The 25,130-nt window shown below is 54.5% G+C and overlaps 1 protein-coding gene across 4 annotated transcripts in view; it reads right to left on the minus strand.

Moving 5' to 3' along the window:
* NDST1 (N-deacetylase and N-sulfotransferase 1) overlaps positions 1-25,130 on the minus strand; it is an 82,546-nt gene that overhangs the window by 32,210 nt on the left and 25,206 nt on the right. For all 4 annotated transcript variants that reach the window (XM_082837342.1, XM_082837343.1, XM_082837344.1 and 1 more), the window contains 2 exons: positions 7,443-8,339; positions 496-990 (listed from right to left, as the gene is read on the minus strand). In XM_082837342.1, the coding sequence (XP_082693468.1) occupies positions 496-990; positions 7,443-7,955 (1,008 nt within the window). In that variant the 5' untranslated portion in view covers positions 7,956-8,339. The remainder of the gene's footprint in view (positions 1-495; positions 991-7,442; positions 8,340-25,130) is intronic.

A 25,130-nucleotide genomic window follows, 5' to 3' on the forward strand; every position in this document is an offset into this window, starting at 1 on the left:
TCTCTTTTATAGTGATACATGTGTAAAATTTCATGGTTTGCAAAATGCTTTTACATACAGTTAGTTTAGTTTGGTAAACATTTTTTGAATTAAACACATGCCTTTCACTATCTATACAGACCGCGTTAAAGTATGCCTTGTGTATGATTCACACTCTAATTCTTCTTTTATGAGTTTTGTAGGAGCTTTGGTACTGACACAAACATTTTTGAGAGTTAAAAATCATGTCTGGATTAAGAGGTAGGTACTCTCTGCACAGCTACCATCTCTCCGTAGTTACATTCTTGAGCTCCATATAACCAGATGCAAAATTCCTGTATATTCAATACTTCAAATAATTTTAAATGGCACTTGCTAATAAGACAATAAAACCAAGTGGCCAAGGGAGGGGGACTGACAGCACAGAGGAGGTGCAGACAGCAAAGTCACGACGGGGACAGTAAGGTCTGAAGGTGGCGAGGCCCACCCTACACGGTCTGGCGCCCCCAGCCATACCTTCACGTCCTCCACCTTCATGCGCGTGCCCTCCTTGCCCACAAAGATGTCGTCAATGTCCACCAGGATGTAGCGGTCCAGAGGCAGCGAGAGGCGCTTGCCTGTGAGGAAGGCCACGGCGTCGACGAAGACGAGCTTGTGCAGCCAGAAGTTGAGGTTGTTGCCGAACAGCACGCGCTGGATTCCGTCGTGAAGGCCCAGGTCCTGGACCACAGTGGCATGCAGCGCGGCGTGAAGGCCGGCATCCGCGCCCAGGTGCGGGATGGACTCGGACGACCGCGTCTTGGCCAGGAGCACAGGTTCATAGGTGGAGTGGTTCGACTGGAATACGGTCCAGTCCTCGCCGGGCAGCACGCCCTTCTCCACCTCGCTGGGCCGCGTCACGTACAGCAGCGGGGACTTGGGGTTGATGCTGCAGTCCTTCAGGCCCAGGTTGGAGTGCAGGAACAGGGGGAAACCTTTGAGCTGCGCGCTCAGCAGGCTGTTCTCATTGGCCTGCAGCCGGGTGGGGTGGGGCAGGGCGGGGGGTGGGGGTGGGGGGAAGAGAACCATCAGAACCACAGCCCCAAGGGACCACGGAGTATCAGTTGTGGACTCATAACAGTCATGTCAACAGTACTCACTAACATTCACAGAGGGCTCGTCACATTCCTGATCCTGTGCTGACCTAGTGGTGCAAACCCCGCTCTGCCTGTCATCGTAATATACCAGCTAACACACATGCCGTGCTCACCAAAGCCAGGAACCAAGCTCGTGCACTTTACATGAAGGGGTGCCGTAATCCTCACAGTGACCCCACGAGGGAGGCATCACTGCCATTCCCATTATACGGGCAAGGAGACTAGGCCCAGAAAGGCTAAGTAACTTGTCCAAAATCACACACAGGAAAGTCTAGCAGTGGAGAGCGTGGATTCTGCCACCAGACTGCGTGGCCTTGGGCAAGTCAGGTAACCTCCCCGCACCTCAGTTTCCTCTGCTGTAAAACATGGCCAAGAATGGTAAATCCCTCAAGGGGTGATGGAGGAGGCTGAGCGTTGACTCCCGCAAAGTGCTTAGAACAGGGCCAGCGGCATCGCCCATCGCTCGTTCAGTCCTCACATCAGCCTCAGCAGGAGGGTTCTTCTGTCATCCCCGCTTCACAGACGAGGATACCCAGGCTCTGAGGGCGGTGCTGCCCTGAGTTGCACCGTGGTCAGGACGAGCCACACCTCACAGCCAGATGACTGACCCCTGAGCCCACACACCTGACCACCAGGCTCCCCTGCCTGGGGTTTCCAAGCTGGCTTTTGTCACAATCTTTTCTTCAGGAGAAATCCTGGGCGGATGCCAACAGAGAAGAGATCAAAGACGAGGTATCTTCTGGGAGTGCAGGAGCAGACACTCTGCCCACTGTGCTCCCAACCCCCATGTGCCCCCAGCACTCCCAAGGCTATGTCCCAGAGGAGCCCAGCTCCCTGTGCCTCCCTCTCCTCCCAGGACCCGCTGCTGTCAGCTCCCTGGGAACCTGCAGGCAGTACCCACAGCACCCCCTTTTCCTCTTCCCCCCTGCTCCTTATCCCTCACCCTCCCAGCCACCTGCCTCTGGATACAGTACAATTTGTCCCTGTGCCAACTCCTTTTGGTCTTCTTGGCCTGACAAACTGCTCATCCTTCAAAACCCCATGCATCAGGACTTCCCTGGTGGCACAGTGGTTAAGAACCCACCTGCCAATGCAGGGGACACAGGTTTGAGCCCTAGTCCGGGAAGATCCCACATGCCACGGAGCAACTAAGCCCGTGCGCCACAACTACCGAGCCTGCGCTCTAGAGCCCGCATGCCACAACTACTGAAGCTCGAGCACCTAGAGCCTATGCTCTGCAAAAAGAGAAGCCACGGCAATGAGAAGCCCACGCATCGCAACGCAGATTAGCCCCCGCCCAAGCCCACATGCAGCAACGAAGACCCAACGCAGCAAGAAAGGAAGGGAGGGAGGGAACGGAGGGAAGGGAGGGAAGGGAGGGAAGGGAGGAGGAGAGGAGGAGAGGAGGAGGGAGGGAGGGAGGGAGGGAAGGAGGGAAGGGAGGGAGGGAGGGAGGGAGGGAGGGAGGGAGGGAGGGAGGGAGGGAGGGAGGAAGGAAGGAAGGAAGGAAGGAAGGAAGGAAGGAAGGAAGGAAGGAAGGAAGGAAGGAAGGAAGGAAGGAAGGAAGGAAACATGCATCTACCCTCTTCTCTTCATTGGCCTCCCTGGGGCATTAAAGCCTCAGCTGTAGCACTTCTCACCTTGGCTGCTGCATTATCTGTTCAGAGTCTCCCCCACCAGTCTGCACCCTCTCAAGGGCAAGTACTATGTCACTTCCACCTTGGATCCCTGGTGCCAGCACAGGCTTGACACCCAGTGGGAGCAAACGCATATCGGATGAGTAACTGGATTTTTAAAAAGAAAGAAGAACAGGCAGATCCCAATACCTGGCACATGACAGCTTTTCATTACGGGTTTCATTTGTTTATCCCACAATTGTTCACTATGCCAGGCACTGTGTTAAGTAACAGGGATACAGTGAGAAAAACAGACATGGCTCCTGCCCTCGTGAACTGTAAAGGCGAGCAGAGAAGAGAGAGAGTAGTCAATATAGCAGAAATACATGTAAACTTCAGTGTGACACATGCTACACAGAGGAGGTTCATAGTCCTAGAAGAGTAGATAACTGGGCATAGTCAGCTGGCTCAAGAGAGGCTTCCTGGAGAAAGGGACTGAGTAAGCATCAACTAGGGGAGAGGTGGGAGCCAAGTTCAAAGAACAGCAAGTGCAAAGGCCCTGAGGTTGGAGAGAGCTCAGCACAGTCAAGGAATATCAAGAGGCCAGCAGAGTGATCAAGAGGGAGGAGAGGAGATGAGGCAGAAAGGTCAGCTGGGACCAGCCCTGCAGGACCCTAGAGGCTTGAAGTGGCAGTGGGAAGCCATCAAAGACTCCATCAAAGGGTTCTGAACAGAGGGATGACAGGTTCCAATTTGCATGTTAAAAAGGTCCATCTGGCCAGTGTGTGAAGAATGAGTGGGGTGGGATGAATCAAGAGTGGACAGAGGGCAGCAAATGAGGTTGGAGAGGCAGGCACAGTGGTACACAGGGCCACCCTGGAGAGCTCACCGCGTGAGCACTGAACAAGGCCACTCAGCTGAGGGCTGGGCCCTGGGCCCCAAGTAGAGCGACATCTGCCCAGGGTGCCTTTTAGTGATAACCTTCATGCAGAGTGCTTTTTTCTAATTCCCACGAAGGCTCTGCAGGGCCCTTGCCTCGTAAACTGAGATAAAGGGCCTGCATTTGACTCTCCACACACCAGGAGTACCTGCCAACTCCCACCCTGTCCTGAGCCAGCCTCTGTCTGGTGTTGACAGCCCCAAGCTGAGAGGCCCCTCCCTCAGCCCCCGGCTCCCCAAGACCACTAAGCCAGCACTGGGGACAAAGGCAGGGGGGGCCAGTGACATTTCAGGCCCTGTCCATCACCTGCTGTGGCCTGGGAGGCCACACTGGATCACAGGCACTGAGGGATCCCATTTCAAAGCCCCGACTCTGAGCTGACTGCCAGGCGCTGGCAGCTCAGCCAGCTGCCCAGCTGGGAGGCATGAAGGAAGGGAGAAAGCCAAGTTGCCGACTGTCCACCCTAGTCCGCAGTGAAAGCAACCATTTGGGGAAGGGAATGGAGAGTAAGCCTAAGCATCGCAGAGACTGACCCCCACTGCGGGCCTCGCCCCACGGGAGGGGAATCCCTCCTATTGTTCGGCGCTGGGGACCCACGCAGGAGACACCAAATCTTCCAGTGGGGTCATCAGGCAGAGGAAGGAAGAGCCCTGATCAGGGAATGGGAGACCCAGTACAGACTTAGGTAGTAACTGGCTGCATGACCTTGGGAACCTCGGGGTCCCCAAGGTGCTACCTCTCAGGGCCTCACGTCCCACATCCGTCGGTCAGTTTGCTCCGATGCCCTCACCCGTGGTTGGCTTAGAAGGGCTGAGTGTGGTGGTCGAGTCCTGGCTCTGACTGATTAGCTGTGTCGGTCTAGAGAGCCACATAACTTTCTGAGCCTTGCATCCTCACCTGAAGATAAAGTGCCCACTCCACAGGGTAGCTGTGAGAATTACATACGATAAGGTCTGCAAAGCCATGAGCTCAGGGTCTGGCATGTAGCACGTGTGCAGTCAAGCATCAGTGGCCCTTGTCAGGCCTCCACCGGGATGTGCTCAACCCCGGGGCACCTGGAGCTGCAAGGCTGAGCCGGGAAATGGGGCTACTGATGAAGAGCCGCTCCCGCCCTCAGGGTCCTCAGGGGCACATGCTGGCCAAGCCACAAGACAGATAAAGAGCTACCACCAGCTGTGTGTGCCGAGGTGAGATGACAAGGCATGCCAGCTGCCATTTATTGGGTGGCTCTGGGTACAGGCACTGGGCTAATGCTTCCCATCCACTGTCCCGTCTTCAACATGGCACAGTGAGGTGGTGCTGGGATTGGCCCCCACTTCACAGATGGGTGGAATATCCTGCCCAAGGTCACTCCGCCTAGAAGTGACAGAACGAGTTGAACCAGAGTCTGGACTTTTCAGCCCCTGCTCTCCCACTGACCTGGGAATCCAGTGCCAGCGGGCATTGGAAAGTGAGTGTCTCCAGATCCCTGGAGTCCCAAGCCCGATGCACAGCATTGAAGCAGGCCTTGCAGAAGAGCAGAAGGATGCAGCTTGACCACCAGATGGCTCCCGTTAGAGCAGAAAGTCACAGGCCCCTGATCAAAACCAAGGAGGGGTCTCGTCTTACACAGCAGGGTAGGAAGAGCACGGAGACCTGGAATTGCCACTGACCCGACAGGGAGACTCTGAGCACCTCCCTGCCCCTCCTTGGGCCTCGTGTTCACCTTCTGTAGAGCAAGGAACTGGGGCCTGATAGGATCCAAGCTATGTTGTACCGACCGTGCCCAATGACCACAGCCCACTGCTTGGTCCCCACAGACTGTGGGAGCTCTGTGCACCAGTTGTGGCCTCTGATGCAAATTCTACTAAATAGAATAAATGGTATTTGAAGTTCCTGGACTCATCCCACCGTGTAGGAATAAGCCTCTGGAGCCAGACCACCTGGGTTCAAATCCTAGGTCTGTGCTTACTAGAGGTGTGAGTGTGGGCACATTGCTTCACCCCTCCTTGCCTCAGTTTCCTTCTCTCTTAAATCAGATGACATCCACCTGGCTTGGAGGATGGTTTATGAGGGTCAAACGTGTTAATTCACATAAAGCACGTAGGACGTGCGTGGCACTGGGTGAGCGCGCGGCAAGTGTCGGCCATTGTGATGTTTTTCAGGCCTGGGGCTCTGAATCAAGCCTAATGAAGTTCATGGCAGGAAAGGGAACAGAGTCCAGGAGCAAAGGGAAACAGACAATGAAGCTGTCTGACGCCATGCCACTACCCAGCCATAAACCGGGCCAGCGTCTCCCAGACAGTGAGCTGGGTTTTGTCATTAAGCCAGCCGGGAGCAAATCTCACCGGGTTGCTCTACTGCAGGACTTCTAAGGGCCTTCAATTTCTTGGCCCAGAAAACCTGTTTTAGTGGCAGAGCAACCCGATCCATTAGTGCATGAAAGAACACAGCCGTGAGAAACCCTCAGCGAGACCAGGCTCCTCCCAGCACGGAGCACGGGTCCAGGGCGAGGCTGCGCCGCCAACGCCTGGGGACGAACGAGCAGCCATCGGTGGACACGGCCCACTTCTGACCCATCTCCTGCTCCTCTCCCCACTCACACCAAGCAAGAGCCGGCCTTGGGACCCGTGTGTTTACTGTCCCCTCTGCCTGGAAGGCCCTTTGCACAGAGAGCCGCGGGCTGCTCTCACTCCCTTCTGGTCACTTTATCAAAGATGACATCACTGGTAATGCATTCTATCAAAACCAGCACCAACTGCCCATATCCATCACCCAGTGCCCTTCCCCGCTTTCTTTTTTTTTTTTGTACTTATCACCACCTGTCACATGGTATGTTTATCTGTTCACTGTCTAGTCACCCACTGCACTGAAATGTCCGCAGCACCACAGCCGGGACTTTGCACACTTCGATAACCACTGTGTCCCCAGTGCCTAGCAAAGGACCTGGAACATGGCAAGCACTCAGTATTTGCTGAATGATGGAACAAACACCCCCGAGCACCCAACTACAGTCCCAACCACCCAGCTTGCGCGTCAGAGTTCTCTGACCAGAGCCTCTGGATCCCCCATCCAGCTGTTCACAACCTCCTCCCCAAGGACAGCTCCTCCACGACACTTTCAGCAAGGGCTGTGGTCCTAGCAGTTGCTCTGGGTACCCCGCGGAGCCCAGAGCAGCTCACCGGTCCACTGTGATTTCTTTCTTCCAACGCAAAATGGCTCTGGTTCAAGAGGTACATAAACTCCACACCCCTCCACAGCCAAGAGGAAAGGGTGCGGGACCCAGAGCCCCCAACTGTCTAAGTCTGGGTTCAGACCCTGGCTCTCCCACTTACTGGCTACATGGCCTCCTGTGACCTAACTTAATCCTCCTGAGCCTTGGTTTGCCCATCTGCAAAACAGGGACACACCTCATCCATTGGGAGGACCGACATGAAAGGTTTTGAGGGACCCAGCAGGGCATATGCTCTCCTCCCTTGCACCCATCCCTGGGGCCTCCCTTAGGCACGAGCCTGCTGTGTGCCAGGCCCCATGCATGGAAGGCAATGCCCCTGTCGTGTGCTCCCAATGAAAGCTAATACTTAAAAAGTACCTACTAGACGCCAGGCACCAGGCGCTCCAAGTGCCTTACCTACACTCACCCACTTACCTTTCATGACAACCTAGGAGGAGGCGTTACCATTACACCCATTTTTCAGGTGAGGAGAGTCAGACACCCAGTTAGCAAGTGTGGGGATAAGAATCAAACTCAGCTGGAGCTCTCCACAGCTCGGGGACCCGCTCCCCACATACCTTGAAGAAGCCGATGATGCCCACGCCGTAGGCCACGCAATACTTGTCCAGCAGCTCCCTGTTCCAGGCATCCAGGTTGACGTACTTGAGGATGTTCTCATAGATGATGAGGGCGAAGCGGCCGCGGCCCTTGTCGGTGAGTGTGGGCATGTCACCCTTGCCCGGTGCAATCTCTGTGCGGTACTTGAAGCGGCTAGACTCCAGGATGGCCACCACCTCCTGGCCCAGCTGGGAGTAGAGGCTCTCCACGAACACCAGCACCAACGGGTCCGTGCGGGAAGGGGCAGCCACCTGTATGGGCTTGAGTGGCAGCAGGCGGCTGGGGGCCACGGGCGGCGGGTCCCCACAGTCAGGCTCGGGGGCGTCCACCGAGGGCTCCAGGCCCCGCTTCCAGCCATATAGGTAGTAGGCCGAGACAAAAACGCTGAACAGGCAGAAGGCGAACAGCAGGAAAAGTACAGCCTGCGGGGACATGTGCCGACACAGCCTGCGGAGGCGCGCCAGGGCGGGCATCCTGGCCCCCGAGACCTCGGCCACCGGGGGCCCGGCTGCCCCGGCTGCCCCAAGGCCCCACGCAGGAGAAGACTCCCAAGTTGTCCACCGACCAACAAGTTCACAGAGACTCAGCGAGCAAGGCCCGAAGTGGGCAGTGGCAGTGGCGGATCCGGGCCCCAGCCCTTCCTCCCAGCCAGGGGTGCAGTCCGCGGCTGGTTGCGCTCCTTCCTTCCTCCGCGCCCCTTTATGTCACCATGGCAAACCCCCACGTGGTCCTGTGCACAGCAGAAGTGCCCCAGGGCGTTAGGGCCTCCTGGGGGGGCTGGGCAGTGGGCTGAAGGATGCTGGGCATGCCTGGGGGTGCCGCATGCCGCTCGCTCGGTGGGGCCCCCGGGGCTAAGGCTGTGGAGAGAGGAGGAGAGTCAGAAGGCGGAAAGTCAGAGCGTGGGCTCCGGGGGTCCGCTGACTGTGGACCCACGCAGGTCCTGACCTCGCGGTGGGCCCAGATTCAATGACCGCTACCCAACCTGAGTTCATGATTTGGGGCAAGCTTGTCAATCTCTCTGAGCCTCAGCCTCCCCGTTTGTTGACAACAGTACCTGCCTCACAAGGCGCTGGGAGATTACATCCACTAATGTGTATAAATCACACTGGGCAGTACCTAGCATATGATGTCTACAATGATAGTTGCTATTTACCATAATGATCAGTCCAAGACTAAACCAAGAAAACTCCAGAAGCAGGAAGGACAAAGTGAGACAATAAACATTTGCAAGGCCTAGGAGCTAGAGGTGGAATTCTAAATCACGACCCAACACCGCGTTCTCACCATCTTCCCCTCACTTCCCCACGTGCTTCCCCACCCATTTCTCTGAATGCACCCAGCAGCCCCATCTGACAGACGAAAAGACTAAGGCTCAGGCTAGGATTCAAACTCAGGGCTGTCCTCAGAATGGGAGAAAATATTTGCAAATGAAGCAACTGACAAAGGATTAATCTCCAAAGTTTATAAGCAGCTCATGCAGCTTAATAACAAAAAAACAAACAACCCAATCCAAAAATGGGCAGAAGACCTAAATAGACATTTCTCCAAAGAAGATATACAGATTGCCAACAGACACATGAAAGGATGCTCAACATCACTAATCATTAGAGAAATGCAAATCAAAACTACAATGAGATATCATCTCACACCAGTCAGAATGGCCATCATCAAAAAATCTAGAAACAATAAATACTGGGGAGGGTGTGGAGAAAAGGGAACACTCTTGCACTGTTGGTGGGAATGTAAATTGATACAGCCACTGTGGAGAACAGTATGGAGGTTCCTTAAAAAACTACAAAGAGAACTACCATATGACCCAGCAATCCCACTACTGGCCATATACCCTGAGAAAACCATAATTCAAAAAGAGTCATGTACCAAAATGTTCATTGCAGCTCTATCTACAATAGCCCACAGATGGAAACAACCTAAGTGTCCATCGACAGATGAATGGATAAAGAAGATGTGGCACATATATACAATGGAATATTACTCAGCCATAAAAAGAAACGAAATTGAGCTATTTGTATTGAGGTGGATAGACCTAGAGTCTGTCATACAGAGTGAAGTAAGTCAGAAAGAAAAAGACAAATACCGTATGCTAACACATATATATGGAATTCAAGAAAAAAAAAATGTCATGAAAAACCTAGGGGTGAAACAGGAATAAAGACACAGACTTACTAGAGAATGGACTTGAGGCTATGGGGAGGGGGAAGGGTAAACGGTGACAAAGCGAGAGAGAGAGGCATGGACATATATACACTACCAAACGTAAGGTAGATAGCTAGTGGGAAGCAGCCACATAGCACAGGGAGATCAGCTTGGTGCTTTGTGACCGCCTGGAGGGGTGGGATAGGGAGGGTGGGAGGGAGGGAGACGCAAGCGGGAAGAGATATGGGAACATATGTATATATATAACTGATTCATTTTGTTGTGAAGCTGAAACTAACATACCATTGTAAAGCAATTATACTCCAATAAAGATGTTAAAAAAAAAAAAACAACTCAGGGCTGTGAGGCATCAGCAGCTTGGCTGTGCTAGGAGCCCCTCTCAAACACCAGTGGTCTCATCTGGAAAGCACCACCCCTGCAGCATCGGGGTGGGGCCAAGGGACAAGTGAGTGAACCTGTCAGAGGAGCCCGGCATAAGCAACACTCAAGAAATCGCAGCTGTCGCTATCTGCCCCTTAACGCAACAGGCATCTCTCATCCTCAGGGTACGTGCCCACAGTGGCACAAGGACAGCAGGCGACTGAGCCCCCCAACCTGAGGATCCCAAGTTGCCCAACATCCTCACCCAAACAGCGCCCCCCCATACCACGGTCCTCCAGTCTCCCTTTAACATGAGTGGAGGCAGCTGCTGAAATCTGGCAGAAGAGCTCCCCTGGAGATGGGAGACGGGGACAAGGACAGAAGGTGTGAGGGACTGGGCTGCTGCCAGGGAGGGAATGTGAGCCTCAGACCCAGAATCGGGGTTGCAGGGAAGATCTTCAAAATCCCTCCCAGCCCAAGACTATATGGTATGCTTAGCGTGGATACAGTATACTAGAGACCCTACAATTGTACTTCTAGGAATTTATCCTACAGGGAGTAATTGCAGAAGTGTGTCAAGATTTCCCCACAAGAATACGACTCCCAGTGCTGTTTATAACAGCAACGGATGTTTATAATAGCAAATGCCCAACCATAGGGGATTGTCTTTAGCAATTACAATGCAAGTATGTGATGAAATCCCAGGCAGCCATTTACAATATGTTGAAGGAGGACATTTACTGACATAGAAATATAATTACCAGGACTTCCCTGGTGGCGCAGTGGTTAAGAAGCTGCCTGCCAATGCAGGCGACATGGGTTCGAGCCCTGGTCCAGGAAGATCCCACATGCCGCGCAAAGCAACTAAGCCCATGAGCCACAGCTACCGAGCCCATGCACCACAACTACTGAAGCCTGAGCGCCTAGAGCCCACACTCCGCAACGAGAAGTCACTGCAATGAGAAGCCCGCGCACCGCAAAGAAGAGTAGCCCCCACTCACCGCAACCAGAGGAAGCCTGCACGGAGCAACGAAGACCCAATGCAGCCAAAAATTTAAAAAAAAAAAAAAAGAAAGAAAGAAATATAATTACCATATATATTGTTAAAGTGGAAAACATTTATAAGACCGTATGCATGGTCATATTTTTGTGAAAAATTTTATGCATAAGCCAGAAACTGGTACGAATCCAAAAAACAAAACAAAAATGGTAACAATTATCTCTGGTTTTTATTTGCCTTTGTTTCCTAAATTTTCTACAATAATCATTTATTATTTTTGTGAATATAAGAAAACAAATGTTTTTAAAAGATGTGCTCAGAAGCAAGAGGCAGGGGTGTGAAATGAGGACATGTCTTGGACATCGGGTCTGCTCCCAGTTCTGCCATAACGTGCTGTGTGACCCCAGGCACACCCTGCCCCTTTCTGGGCTTCTTGCCTGTTAGAGAGGGGCCTGGGCCAGATGGCGTCTGGGGGCTCTTCCACCTCTGATATTCTACAGTTCAGTCTCTACTATGTGCCAACGTCACAAGGAAGCTGGGGCAGCCAAGAAAGCAAGCACCTACAATGCAGGGAGTGTGACAGGGGAAGGGAGGGTATTTGAGAGAACTGAGGGGCACTTAATCCCCCTGCAGGAGGAAGGGGGAGGACAACGGAAGGCTTCTTGGAGGAAGTGGTAGCTGAACTGGCCAGAAGACCAAGAAAGGGTTGACCAGGGGTAGGAACAGTGAGGGACACATACACAGCTTGGAGCTAAGGCAGTAGGCAGAGCTTTCCAGGGAGTCCCTGCAATTCCACCTGAGAGCAGGACCAGAAGGGGCAGGCTTCCTGGGTGGAGCCACAAGAGCTGAGGTGACTGGCCCTGCAATTATTCCCAAAGGGCACCCATGTCCCACTTCCCATTGATAAGGGCAGCCCTCTGCCCTGCAGCCACAGCGAGCCCCACCCCTTGGCCCGGGGCCAGGGCAGGAACACAGTGGGTGGGGAGGCAGAGCTGCCTCGAAGGTGCCCTGCCTGCTGCCTGGGGGCACCTGCCTACTCGGGCCACCTAGCCCCACATCCCCTGCAGGCCTGGGCACTGCGGGTCTCCGGCCTTTGGTCTATTGCATTAACAGCCTTTCCACATGTGTGCTAATGATGACACAACCAGCAGTCTCAGGCGTCTCGGGGGCACAGACCCCTGTGTGAATCTGACAACACTTCTCCATAAAAAATATGCACACATGCTAGAAAATGTTTTAACAATTTCAGAGTCCAAACCCCGTGTCCCCTACCCCATCCATGGACCTAAAGCCCTAGTTAGTAGAGCCTAAGGATTACGTGGGCAGACTAGAGCCAGGCAGCTTCGTTCAAACCCAAGCCCTACCACCCAGTAATTTTGTAATCTTGGGCAAGTTATTTAACTTCTCAGTGCCCCCAGCTTCCTAATCTGTAAAATGGGAAAACTTGACATACTTCCCAAAGTTGTGAAAATTAAATGAGTGGATACCTAGGAGGTGCCGTGCCTGGCACACAGTGCTGAGCAAGGGTCAGCCGCTGTTTTCATGCCCTCCTGTTGCCTATTTAACATACTCACGATGTGGGTAACACCTGAGCGCACAAAGCACCATCAAGTTCCGTGCTCGCTCTCTCTCAAGTCTCTAACAGCCCTTGGAATCCCAAATCCCCATTCTGAGAAGCCGTGTCTTGCTCGGGAGCTGGATGGACGAGCAGAGGCCAGAGAGAGGCCAGCAGGCTAGGGAGAAGGCCATGCAAAGCCCAGGCCCGAGAGAGGGTAAAGGGAGAAAGAGAGTGGGCCAACTAGCCCCCGTCCCCAGAGAAGGCCGAATACCCTGGCAAAGTGCTGACCACCAGTGAGCTGGCAACGGGGGCCTCCAGCACTGGCCCCACTGCGACCCCTCAAAGGCCGGGCACCAGCCATTCAAGGCCCTCCGTGCCCGCCTGAATTCCTGTACCCCTGTAGCTCAAGGGATGGCAAACTGGGGGTTTCTAACCCCTCTGCAGCCACCCAGGCCTCAAGGACAGCTGGGGGGCTGAGGCCTCAACACCTCCCTCCCGCCCTGGGCCTGCCTGGGCCTTGCCGACATCACCAGCCGTTTTCCTCAACTCCAGCCTCGCCCAACCAGTCACCAATCTTGGTCATGCATCTAAGCCTTTGCTAATGAAGTTCCCATTGCTTGGAACGCCTCCCCCTACCCCTTGGGACACTTACTCATCCTTCAAGACCCTAGTTCCAATGTCATCACCTCTCTGAAGTCATCTCCACCCATCACCCCATTTCCCGCCCCCATGTCCCATTCCTTAGGCTCCCACCCCATCCCTAAGCTATAGCATGGAAGCTGAAAACCAGGACCCTCAAGCTAAAACAGGATGCAGCATTCTTGTTCCTTGACAGCATTTTTCTTGGAGATTAGCTATCAACATCTTAAAATCAGGAGATTTCATATAAAAGTCAGAACTTCTGACTTCTTTAAAAAGAGTACATTTTAGGGACTTCCCTGGCAGTCCAGTGGTTAAGACTCCGAGCTTCTACTGCAGGGGCACGGGTTCGATCCCCGTTCAGGGAACAGAGCTCCCGCATGCAGCACAGCATGGCCAAAAAAATAAAAATAAAATAAATACATAAAATTAAAAAAAGAAATATAAAAAGCACATTTTGGTAACACACGCCCACTGGCCACCATCAGCTGACACTATAAAGCGCCCGCCTCAGATGGGTTAACACAGTCCCATAACCAACCTCCCTCTCTCATGTGGCTTCCTGCCCAGCCCGAGCACATCTGAGTGTGTGGTCCATGCAGAGCAGACTTGGGGCATTTCTACACACGGCTCTGTGCCCTGGAACCTGCAGATCACGGGGCAGAACCAGGATATACTGACCTGTGCATGGGCAGGCCCTGCCTGGTACCTGGCACACAGAGGGCTTCCCCACATGCCTGGGTGCCCCAAAGGGCAGGGACAAGTCTGATTCATTGTGGAAGCTCCCATCACTTTTCCCAGCAATGGTCCTTACTGAATACTCAGGATATAAATGATGAGCAGCTGTTATTATTCCCAGTTTACAGATAAGGAGACTGAGGCCCAAGGTGAAGTGACTTTCAGTCCTCCATGAAGCCCAGGTGTTTCTATAATAAAAATAATAGCAATAATACCATTATAATTATCATCATTGTTATTTTTAACTGCATTTACCCTGAGCCAGGCACTGTGCTAAGCACTTTTACATACTTTCTCTCAATTAATCCTTACAACAAGTACTGTCATTATTCACACTTACAGTGGCAGAAAATAAGGCTCAGAGATGCTAAGTCACTTGCCCAAAACCATATAGCTAGTCAGTGACAGAGCTGAAATTTGAACCCAGACCCCAAGGGTGATGGATCCAGAGCCCATAGGGGAATCTTGGCAGGGACAGGGGAGAGCATGAGGGGGCCTCAGCTACCAAGGCCTCCAGCCCTCGGCCAGGCTTCCACTGTGCTCTCCCAGCCCTAGGCCTAGCTTTCCCTGCCAAGGTGCTGGGGATAATGAATGAGATGCTCTGGTTGTCATGGAGATGCCATGGCAACACTGCACTTTCGGGAAATACCACGGTAACTGTGGCCACTGCTCTGGAGTTGAAAGTCATTCACAACCCCACCCGTCACTCCAAAATGCTCTGGTGCCCCCACAATCCTCTCTAGGACCCAAAGGAAAAGGAGGCAGAGGTACAAGGGACTTCTCGGAGACCAAGCTGTCTAGAGAGCAGGACTGGGGAGGAGGTCCAGCTCTGCCATGGATAGACAGGTGGGCTCCAGGAATGAGACCAAGAGCTCCCTGTGCCTTTTATGGTAAAATGCACTTAACAACCCAACTCCCATGCACTTGCTGCCTGCCAGGTGCAGCAGGCCTCTTGTGAAGGACCGAATGCATCATGCTGTTTCACCCCAACCGTCTGAGGGGCAGTGATGCAATGGCTGCTAGCATCTCTGTTAAAGGCTCAGACTGGAGCCAGCTTGCATGGTCTTGAACCTTGCCTCCATTATTTACCAGCCTGTGACCTTTGCACAAATCTCTCAACCTCTCTGAGTCTCCATGTCCCCAAGTATAAAATAGGGTTTATACTAATCTATCTTGCAGGGCTGTTGCCAAGAGTAAGAGAGATGATATGTGTAAAGCTGCTCAGTGCCTGGCACATAGTGATACAGGCTAACAAAATGATTATCCATTTAATGGAGTTGGAAACTGAGGCTCAGGAAGGAACTGACCCAAGGCCACATATCAAATTGATAGTGGATCCAGAAAGAGGAAGAGACGTCAGGCTTGGGAGCACACTGGAAGTTGGGAACAAGCAGAGGATCCATTCCCTGCTCCCTCATTCTGTACCTGAGCACCGCCAGGTACCAAGCCTGGCACTGGGCACTGAAGATGCAGGCCTTTGGGCTCCAAGGTTTTATCTGGTGTGATGCTGTTGCCGGGTGAATGGAGCAGGTCCCCAGAGCCCCGCATGCTCACCCAGCCCATGCTCACCCTGCCTGGGTCACTCCTGACCATGCCCCCTACTCCCTCCCCTCTCACAGGCACACGAATGGACAGGCAAACTCACATGGTGCCGAGATGTTCCAATGGTGTCATCACGGGCATCTGGGTCACAGGCACGAGTATGGGGCGGGGAGCTGAGAGGAGTTCAGGGAGAGCCCCACAAGCAGGCTCAAAATTATTTGAATGGGCACCTGGCCTCGGGGAGGAGGGGTGGCTGCCAGCCGGGCACTGGTAGCCCCACATGCAATCCCAGGGCCACTCCCCAGAGCTGACTGGGCCCCTCCCATCCTGTCACACCCCCAGCACAGTCACGCCACCACCCATTACCCAGCCATACCCCACAGCCATGCTGCTCCACCAGCTACCCCGCCCTAGCCTGCCCCACCCACCACGTACAGCAAAGAAAATCCTCCACATTTGCTTCCCAGCTGTGCAGGAGTTTCTCCAGCGCAATTACACCCTTGGGAGGCAGAGACCAGAAGCAAATCCCTTCCTCTGCTGTAATCTGCTGCACACACCATCCCCCATAGCCCCGCAGTACCGTCTGGCTGGGGGCTAAGGTGCCGCCCATCAGTCACCCCGGATTCCACGGTTGCCACCAAGGGACTGGCAGGAGTCTGGCTCAAGGGTCTCAGGGTGACAGAGTGTACAGTTCATCTTGCAGTGAACACATGGGGACACTGAGGTCCAGAGAGAGAAAAGGACCCCCCCCCCGGGGTGGCGTTGCCAGGTCTGCCCCACCCCCACCTGCCTTGGCCCATTTTCTTACCCACTAAAACCCTGCACGTCCTCCTCCGAGGCCAGCCTCAGCCGCGAGCTGGACTCTGCCAGCTGTGGATGTCAGAAGTCCTAGATGAGCTCTCCGGCTCCACACCCCACCATGCAGTGGATTTATGCTGCCAGATGTCGGCTGCAATTATAACTAGAACACTGGTCCCCAACTTCACCTAAAGCCTTCCAAGGCAGAAGCGGTCTCCCACCCGCAGCAGGTACTTAAGAGCAAAGTGCCCTTGCCGACGACCTTTCCCTTTTTGAATGTGCGATGAGGAATCGCCAAGCTAAATGCATTAAAACATGAACTTCCATTTATTAGACATGATATGCCTGCACTACATGCCACTATTAATCCTTACAAGAGCACCATGACCTACGTTCCCTTCGTTTTACAGATGAGGAAACCGAGGCCCAGAGGGGGCCCATGACTTGCCCAGCCACAGAGCTAACAAGCGGGTAACTGGGAGTCTCAGCACAGAGGCGCCAGCTCATCATCCTTCAGCAACACACGCCCTCCGTGTTCACCTAGGACAGCTGACATAAGCCAGCGCCCATACACCCCATGCTCCACTCCCCTTGAATACCACTTTCCGTTTTCATTTTCATGCATTTTACGTGTGTTTTAACATCAAAAGGAGCCTCTAACGATCCTTCTTGGAAGCAGACCCACAAATCACGCATCAGTTGACAGGCAAACAAAGCATAAAGCGCTGGTTCACTCCCCAGTTCTCAACCTGGCGTTTGTTCTGGGTTCCCCGGAGGGGGATGCCCAACAAAAACCTCAAGAACTTATACCCGCCGCTTGTTGAGAATTTGTGTTTCTTCCAACAAGCCCTGAGTTGAGAGTTTATCTTTGCACCAGCTCTGAAGAAAAGAGTTTACTGAGCAAACAAACAAGACAGCTGGGGGCAAGGCGGTTTGCAGAGTGGGGAACAAGACAGGTCAGGACCAGCTGCCCTCTGGTGCCACTGACGCTCTAGGGCAGACCAAGGTGGGCAGGACCCTCACAAGGCAAGCTCTTCGTTAGCCCACGGAACTCCCCAAAATAGGACTCTCTCCACCCAACCCCCAAATCCATCTACGCAGAGTCAAATCCATTCCTAGCTATTTTTCTTAGGCTCAGATCACAGGCACTTGAAAAAAACAGAAAGATATTTCTTTGCAAATATCGTAACCTCCCTCGCTGACAGCAGCCAGCACTGACTGAGCTCCTGGTAACCTGCCAGCCCCACACCAGCTTTCCCTGATTTATCACACCCAATCCTCACGCTGAGAGCTGGTGTCGCCGACATACGCGCTCTCACAGGCAGGAAACCTAGGCTCAGAGAGGGTACGAAGCAACTGACTCAAGGTCACACAGCTGGGCAGGGGGAGAACCAGGACAACCCCAAGCCGGCCCACCTCAGAGGCCCTGCTTGTAACCTCCGGGCAGCTGCCCAGCATTCCACACCATCCTTGAACCAGGTCGGCGGCCCAGAACGTACCCAGAGACAGGCTTCCTGCAGGTAACCAGCCCCAGCTGCCTCAGCGCAGGCTGATCGGCTCCTCTGGCAATGGGAAAGCCTTCCTTCACGGGCAGACAGGGGCACCACAGATCCCCAGAGGCAGGACCTCAGCCAGAGGGTCTTCACCTTCCCCCGCCCCAGGGGCCTGTGTCATCCCCAGATAGGCAGAGACCCCACATGAGAAAGGGAGGCTGCCTCTATGCCCCAGGCAGAGGCCTCATGCTGAGGAACGGGAGAGAGAGGTGGTGAGGCTCAGACGCAGGAGATCTCAGCTAAAGGGGCCACAACTCAAAGGACAACGGTGACTGGACAGCCTCACAGGTCTGCTGAACGCCAGGTACAAGCACTTCCCAATCACGACCTCAGTTATTTGTCATCTTCTCTCAAAGAAGTACAAACAAGTTTACCATTATTCATTCCCCCGTCTGCCACCCCTGCAGAGGAGCCGGGAAATGCTGGTCAGCCCCGGCCCCTGCCCTCCCACTTGCCCACTCCAGGTTGCCACATGATCCCTGACAGATTCTGAGAAACAGGTGTATGGGGGGTGGGGGAGCCCTCCACCTCTAGGATGTGGAAGCAAACTCCGCGTGGGCCTGGAGTCCACATCAGCATTCCAGTGCTTCCATTGGCTCCCTCTGGGCAATACCCTTCCCTTCTCTGAGCCTGTTTCCTTACCTGGACAGCAAGGGGTAGAGATTAGATCAGAAGTTTGTGACCTCCTGGGGTTACAGGACCCTTTGAGAGGACTTCCCTAACTAGCGCAGTGGTTAAGAATCCGCCTGCCAACGCAGGGGACGTGGATTCAAGCCCTGGTCCGGGAAGATCTCACATGCCGCGGAGCAAGTAAGCCTGTGCGCCACAACTACTGAGCCTGCGCTCTAGAGCCCACGAGCCACAACTACTGAAGTCCACGCGCCAAGAGTCCGTGCTCCGGAACAAGAGAAGCCACCGCAATGAGAAACCCGCACACCACAACGAAGAGTAGCCCCCACTTGCCACAACTAAAGCCCATGCGCAGCAAAGAAGACCCAACGCAAAAAAACCAAAGAAATAAAAAATAAATTAAATTAAATTAAAAACAAGAACCCTTTGAGAGTATCATGAAGGCTGTTAGTGGACTCTCCCCAGACAGATGCCATACTCCATACAAATTCAGGGAGGTTGTGACCACACCCCTCTCCAAAAGCCAAGTGGAAAAAGCCAAATGGAAACTCTGTAGCAGCCCCTCTGACTTAAACAAGCCATAGCCTCACCGTCAAGATAGGACTGAAGCCATGAATGTAACATCTGAGCCCCGGGGACCTCGTCATTCCAGCTCCCCCCATGGCCTTGCAGTAAATCTTTAACTCGCAGACCTGCTGGCTTCAGGTGGATTTGTGAACTTGCTGAGCTGTCAGGAGAAGCTCAAAGAGAAGCTAAGCCCTTCCTTCCCACCCCTCAGCCATGGTCTCCTTTTCCATCAGGAATCTGCCAGGTCAGCCCTGGCCCATCTCCCTGGTGCAGTACTGGGGGCTGGGACACTTGAGGAACCCACTTCTGGTCCTGAATGCAGACAGGACCCAGTGCCAGGCTTAGGGGCCAGCTCGCCCTAACCCCTGCACCCTGGCCCCCTCCTGCATTGGTATGAACACGTACACACCGTGGGTACACACACATCAGACAGACCTGGGAGGACTGGACGGGAGGGAGGGGACACGGGGCTGTGGTCAGAGGGTACAGGGAGGCCAGGGAGAAAATGACAGGACCCACCCGAGCTCCAGGCAGTAGCCACTCAGCTCCACTCCACTTCGCGTCACCGCATCCTCTTAATGGCTCCGCGCTCCTCACGTAACACAGTCACAACTAATCCCAGAACCAGGACAAATAGCATGACTGTCCACCCAATTCCCTCTCTGGGAGGGAGCGGGTGGCCCTAGGGCACCCTGAGCCACCAACCACGTTCCCAGAAGCCTCCAGGCCTCCTCACCACCATGTCCCTTGCCAGAGGCCACCGACCCCTACCTCCGGAACCTCAGGAAGAGGATGTCTTGTCTGACTCTGCCCCATGCCCAGGGGACCCCTCAGCAGGCAGGGATCCCGCTCGCTCACCCCTGCCCTGCCAGAGGTGCCTTCCACGGAAGAGGAGAAAGCATGTCCCTGACCCTGATGCCAATGGGCCCTAGGCTTCCTCTCAAGAAAGGTGGCAGCCAGGAGCAGCTGAGCCCTCACTGTCAGCAAGGGTAACCGGGCTCTGGCTACAGCCCTGCCTGACTGCCTATGCGATCCAAGCAGGGCCCTTCCCTCACCCCAGGCCTCAGTTTCCCTGCCTGTCCTGAGAAGAGGAAGAAGGACTGATATCTCCTATCAGGCCAGCAGGTGGTCAAAGCGCCTGTGATGTTGGCTTTTGGTCCCTGACCCAACCCCGCTCGGTGGCCAGGCCCTTCCATTGCCCTCCCTGCCCCGTCCCCTAACCCCCGCAAAGAAAGAAGGGTAACTGCCAGAGTGCGGAGGTGCTAGGGCTGAAGAGGGCCTTACAAAGCCCAGAGAGGAGAAGCAACTCGGCCATGATCACACAGTTGTGGTGTGTGGGCTTCTCATTGCGGTGGCTTCTCTTGTTGCGGAGCACAGGCTCTAGGCGTGTGGGCTTCAGTAGTTGTGGCTCACGGGCTCAGCAGTTGTGGCTCACGGCCTCTAGAGCGCAGGCTCAGTAGTTGTGGAACACGGGCTTAGTTGCTCTGCCGCATGTGGGATCTTCCTGGACCAGGGCTCGAACCCATGTCCCTTGCATTGGCAGGTGGATTCTTAACCACTGCATCACCAGGGAAGCCCTGGTATTTGCCTTTTTAGAGGACACCAAGGAGAACACCAGGAAACTTGCTAAGTAGCAGAATTTCAGGTCCCAAGAGCAGCAGTGGGGAAAATAATGGCATGTCTGTACATGTAGGACCTGGGGATGGAAACTGCTGACTGTCCAAGGCCCCTCACATCAAACCACAAGGGTGGCCTAGGCTCCTGCCAGCGCAGGGTGATCCCAGGAACCCCTGCAGGGATCAGCAGCTGTGGCCACCTCTTCACAGGTCACCTGAGGCCCAGCCTGCAGGCCCGGAGGTGGTGATGGGGAGATTGGCCCAGATGGACATCCCAAGACCAGGCTTCCCAGAAGCCTTGGGGAAACTGAAAAGGCTCCAGGCCCTGTGGCCAGAGTGGAGGGAAGCCAGGTGCACTGGGGGCAACAAAGACGAAGGGAAAGCCTTGAGGCACTTGGAGCCACAGAAGCCCCCTAATCTCCTGGAGGCCTGGTGGGCACAACCCAGGCCTGCTAAGACCAGGGAAGCTTCATCAGGGCCCGCATGAAAGCAGCCTCATCCCTCCAGACTCGCTGGGGCTTGTCCCGTGACAGAAGCCCGCCGCTAACATGCCTCCCCTCCAGGGTGAGGGGCTCAAATGCTTACATGGAGGCGCAGCTGGCAGGGGAAGGGGCAGCAGGTGGGGAGAGGGGGCGGGAGGACCTCGCTTTCTCTGCATCACAGACCGCTAGAGAGCAGAGACAGAGTAAAAAGCACCGGGCAGGTGACCTATTTATCGAAGGTCCTTTTTAAAGGGGCCAGGGGACCTTGGTGAGCCTCTACAAGGTAGCTGACAGCTGTCCCCACACCCCCAAGGTTCGGGGACCACTTCCTGGGGTCAGGAGACTGGCGCTCTAGTCCTAGACTGGGCTAGGGTGGGGCATCCAGGCAGCAGGCACAAACATGAAGGAGGCGCCCACTCCCAGGCGCTGGCATGCACCTGCATGACACTGGTCAGAGTCGCACCGCGGCCCCTGAGTCCTCCTCACAGTCTGCCTCTAAGGGCCTCCCTCGCCTCGCCCTAGGCCCAGCCTTGCACTAACCTGCCAGTGACCCCACCAAGTACCCGCTCCTGTCAGGCCTCGCTTTGTTCACCAGTAAAGTGGAATGGTGCCAGATGACTCCAGGGGCCCTTCTAACTCGAAGCTGGGCAATTCTGGAGTATAAGTGACCTCCACTGCTCATCCCCAGAAATGGGCACAATGGCCCCCACTCCCGCCACCCGTAAGCCCATCAGGCACCATGCTCCACCACGATACAACCTCTCCCTATAACCGTGTGCTATGCCTTTTGCTAAACGCTTGGCCTCTGCTTCATCAAGGCCTCATTTTACAAATGTGGAAACAGGCTCAGGGAAGTTAAGCAGCTGGCTCGAGCTTCCAGTTGGGAAGTGCGGAGCTGAGATTTGAACCAGTGCCTGGCTGTAATCCTACATTCCATGGGATCTGCCACAGATAACCCAAAACTCACTATGGCTCAGAAGATGCCATCGGGTCTTTGCACCTCCTACGTCTTCGAGTGTGCGATGCTGAGGCTAATGCTAAAGGCGGGCTGCTGGAGGCGGGAGCAGGCAGGCAGGAACGGGAAGCCTGTGTGGGTGCTGAGCATTTGCAGACTGACCAGCCTCCACCCCAGCCAGTTGTCCACTGCTGTGGCTACAACGTCCTCGTCACCATCGGCACACCACAGCCACCACTGTGCCATTTTTAAATCACTGCACAGATGCAAAGCTTTTTCACAGATGCTGCTCTGGCATCACATGACAAGCTTCTAAGATCATGGCAGGGATTTCTTCCCTCTTTCTCAAATGAGGAAAGTGGGGTTCCTGGAGGAAGAGTGACTTCCCAAAAGTACACGGTGAGGCAACGTTTGGCAATGAACTTGGAGCCCACATCTTCTTCCTCCAGGTCCAGAGCTTTGTCTACTCTTCCATGCCCTCCTTGACTTTTCAGTTCAACCAGCACTGATGGGTCTTTGTAACAATGACCTTTTTTTTTTTTTTTTGGCTGCGTGATCTCAGTTCCCTGACCAGGGATTGAACCCAGGCCACGGCAGTGAAAGTGTCAAATCCTAACCACTAGACCACCAGGGAACTCCCAACAATGACCATTTTTGAGAGCTCATTCTGGGCAGGTATTATACCCAGCACTTCACGTATTATCTCATTTAGTCATGAAGACAACATCATAAACTACGTACTGCTACTGTTTTCATTTTGTAGACAGAGCCACTGAGGCTCAGAAATGTGGAGTATCTTGCCCCAGTTCGCTGTGTTAGGAAGGGGCAGAGCTGGGATTCAAACTGAGGTCAGTCTGGCTCTGGGGCCTGCGCTCAGAGCCTCCGTGCTTTGTCTGGGACCAGAGGGGAAAGGAGGGCAGACACACTCGAACAGCATGTGTGCCTGGCAGGTTATGGCAAGATTAGGATAATAGGAAGACAAACAAAGCTCTTAGAGAGCCCAGAAGATGGAGGTTGTTTCAAACGTCCGGGCAGGAGGCCAGGAGTCTGAGCAAGGGACACGGGAACAGAGGGAGGTGACAGATAGGAGGGAGGCGGCCTTGTGAGACCTTGGTCAAGTGCCTTGCTCTCTCTGGATCTCAATTTACCCAGCTGTTAAGAAAAGTTCCTGGAATATCTCCAGAGCCCTCTCCATCCCGAAAAGCCCTTGGACCCTGGGAAAACAAGCAATGCCTGGTGACAGCCTGGCTGCCAGCCCTGGGGGAATCTGAAATGTCCTTGGCCGTCCGGACACGATTCAACTGCTGGGTAACAGGCTTGCAAAAGCACAGGGCTCGGCCAGCATGCCTGGGCACCACTGAAGTGTGGGTCCTAAGGGGGCCACATTCCGCCCATTGTCAACCTCTCCATGGTCCCAGTGGAGCAAGCACCACCCAGCCGGGACCCAGACCAGCAACCGAGGCCACATCCAAGTGCCCAGTGGAATGTCACCCCAGGCCTGCCCTGCCCCCGCTGATCCTGTCCAGACAACTCGAGTACATTCAATCACCCACCCTCAGAGCCCCACACTCACATCCCCTAAGGTCAGCCATTGGGACGTAGAGACAAAGGGAAAATGACCACCCCCCTCCCCAAGGGACCTGTTCAAGACAGAGGTTGCCAGGGCTTCCCTGGTGGCGCAGTGGTTGAGAGTCCGCCTGCCGATGCAGCGGACACAGGTTCGTGCCCCGGTCCGGGAAGATCCCACATGCCGCGGAGCGGCTGGGCCAGTCAGCCATGGCCACTGAGCCTGCGCGTCCGGAGCCTGTGCTCTGCAACGGGAGAGGCCACAACAGTGAGAGGCCCGCGTACCGCAAAAAAAAAAAAAAAAAAAGACAGAGGTTGCCCATGCCAAGTCAGTGAAGACCCACAATTAAAGGAAGGGCAGGAGAGTCCATCAGGGCTGGCCCTCAGTTCTCACTCCGGCAGGTGGAAGGGGCTCAGCCCAAGTCTCCAAACTCACAGCAGCCTCCTCAGACCACATGAGTACCAGGTTTCTACTCGACAGCCTTCCATGGTCCCCACCACCTACCAGGCAAAACCCCTTAACCTGACCGACTGCACAGTCACTAACAGCCCCTGATAACTGGGTGTGGTATATACCAGGGCCTTGGCTAAGTGCTTCATGTGCATTTTCTCATTTAACCCTCACAGCAACTCTGGGATGCAGGTACTATGGTTGGCCCATTTTCACAGATGAGAAAATTGAGGCTCGGAGAGGTTATGTCACTGGCCCAGAGTCTCACAGCCAGGCGGCCAAGCAAGGATTCGCACCCACCCTGGACTTCAAGTCAGGTTCTTCACCTCTGCGCATCCAGCCTCCTCAAGTGCTCCCTGCCACCCTCAGAACCCGGGGGGCCGGCTTAACACGTCAGGGTGCAGGAGAGGAAACCAAGGCACAGAGAGAAACCTCTCTCTGTTGGCAGCCGAGCCAGGGCAAGGCCTGAGGCTTCTGGCCTCCCCTTCCAGGGCTCCCCCTAGCCCCCCACCCAAGAAGCACGGCAGGCGGAAAGGCCAGGGCCACCACCAAGACAGTGAGTCCTCAGAATCGGCCTTTTTCCTCTGTCCAGGAGGAAGGGAAAAGCAGGGGGAGGTTTACAAAGAAAGAAAAAGAACACGAAAGGCCCAGGAAATACTTATTCTTACAGACAGATTCTCAGAGTTCGGGAGGTCCTACAGGGCACCCCTCACACCCCTTCAACGACAGGAACGTGCAGGCCCAGGACCAACCTCTACCCATGTGTCTCCCCTCCCACCAGGTATGCTCCAACCTAAAACATCTGACCTGAAATCTCCATTTCTCTCCCCAAACCTGCTGTCCTGCAGCCTTCCAGTCCCTCAGGCCAGAAACCTTGCCATTGACACCTTCTTCCTCTCACAGCCCACACCTAATCCATAGGCACACATCCAGTGATACCAATTCAGAATCTGACCCCGGGCCGCCTCCCACTCTCCACGCTGAGCCGTCCTCCCTCACCTGTGGCACCCACTGGCTG

The sequence above is a fragment of the Leucopleurus acutus genome (assembly GCF_964270905.1).
Source record: "Leucopleurus acutus genome assembly, chromosome: 3".
NCBI lineage: Eukaryota > Metazoa > Chordata > Mammalia > Artiodactyla > Delphinidae > Leucopleurus > Leucopleurus acutus.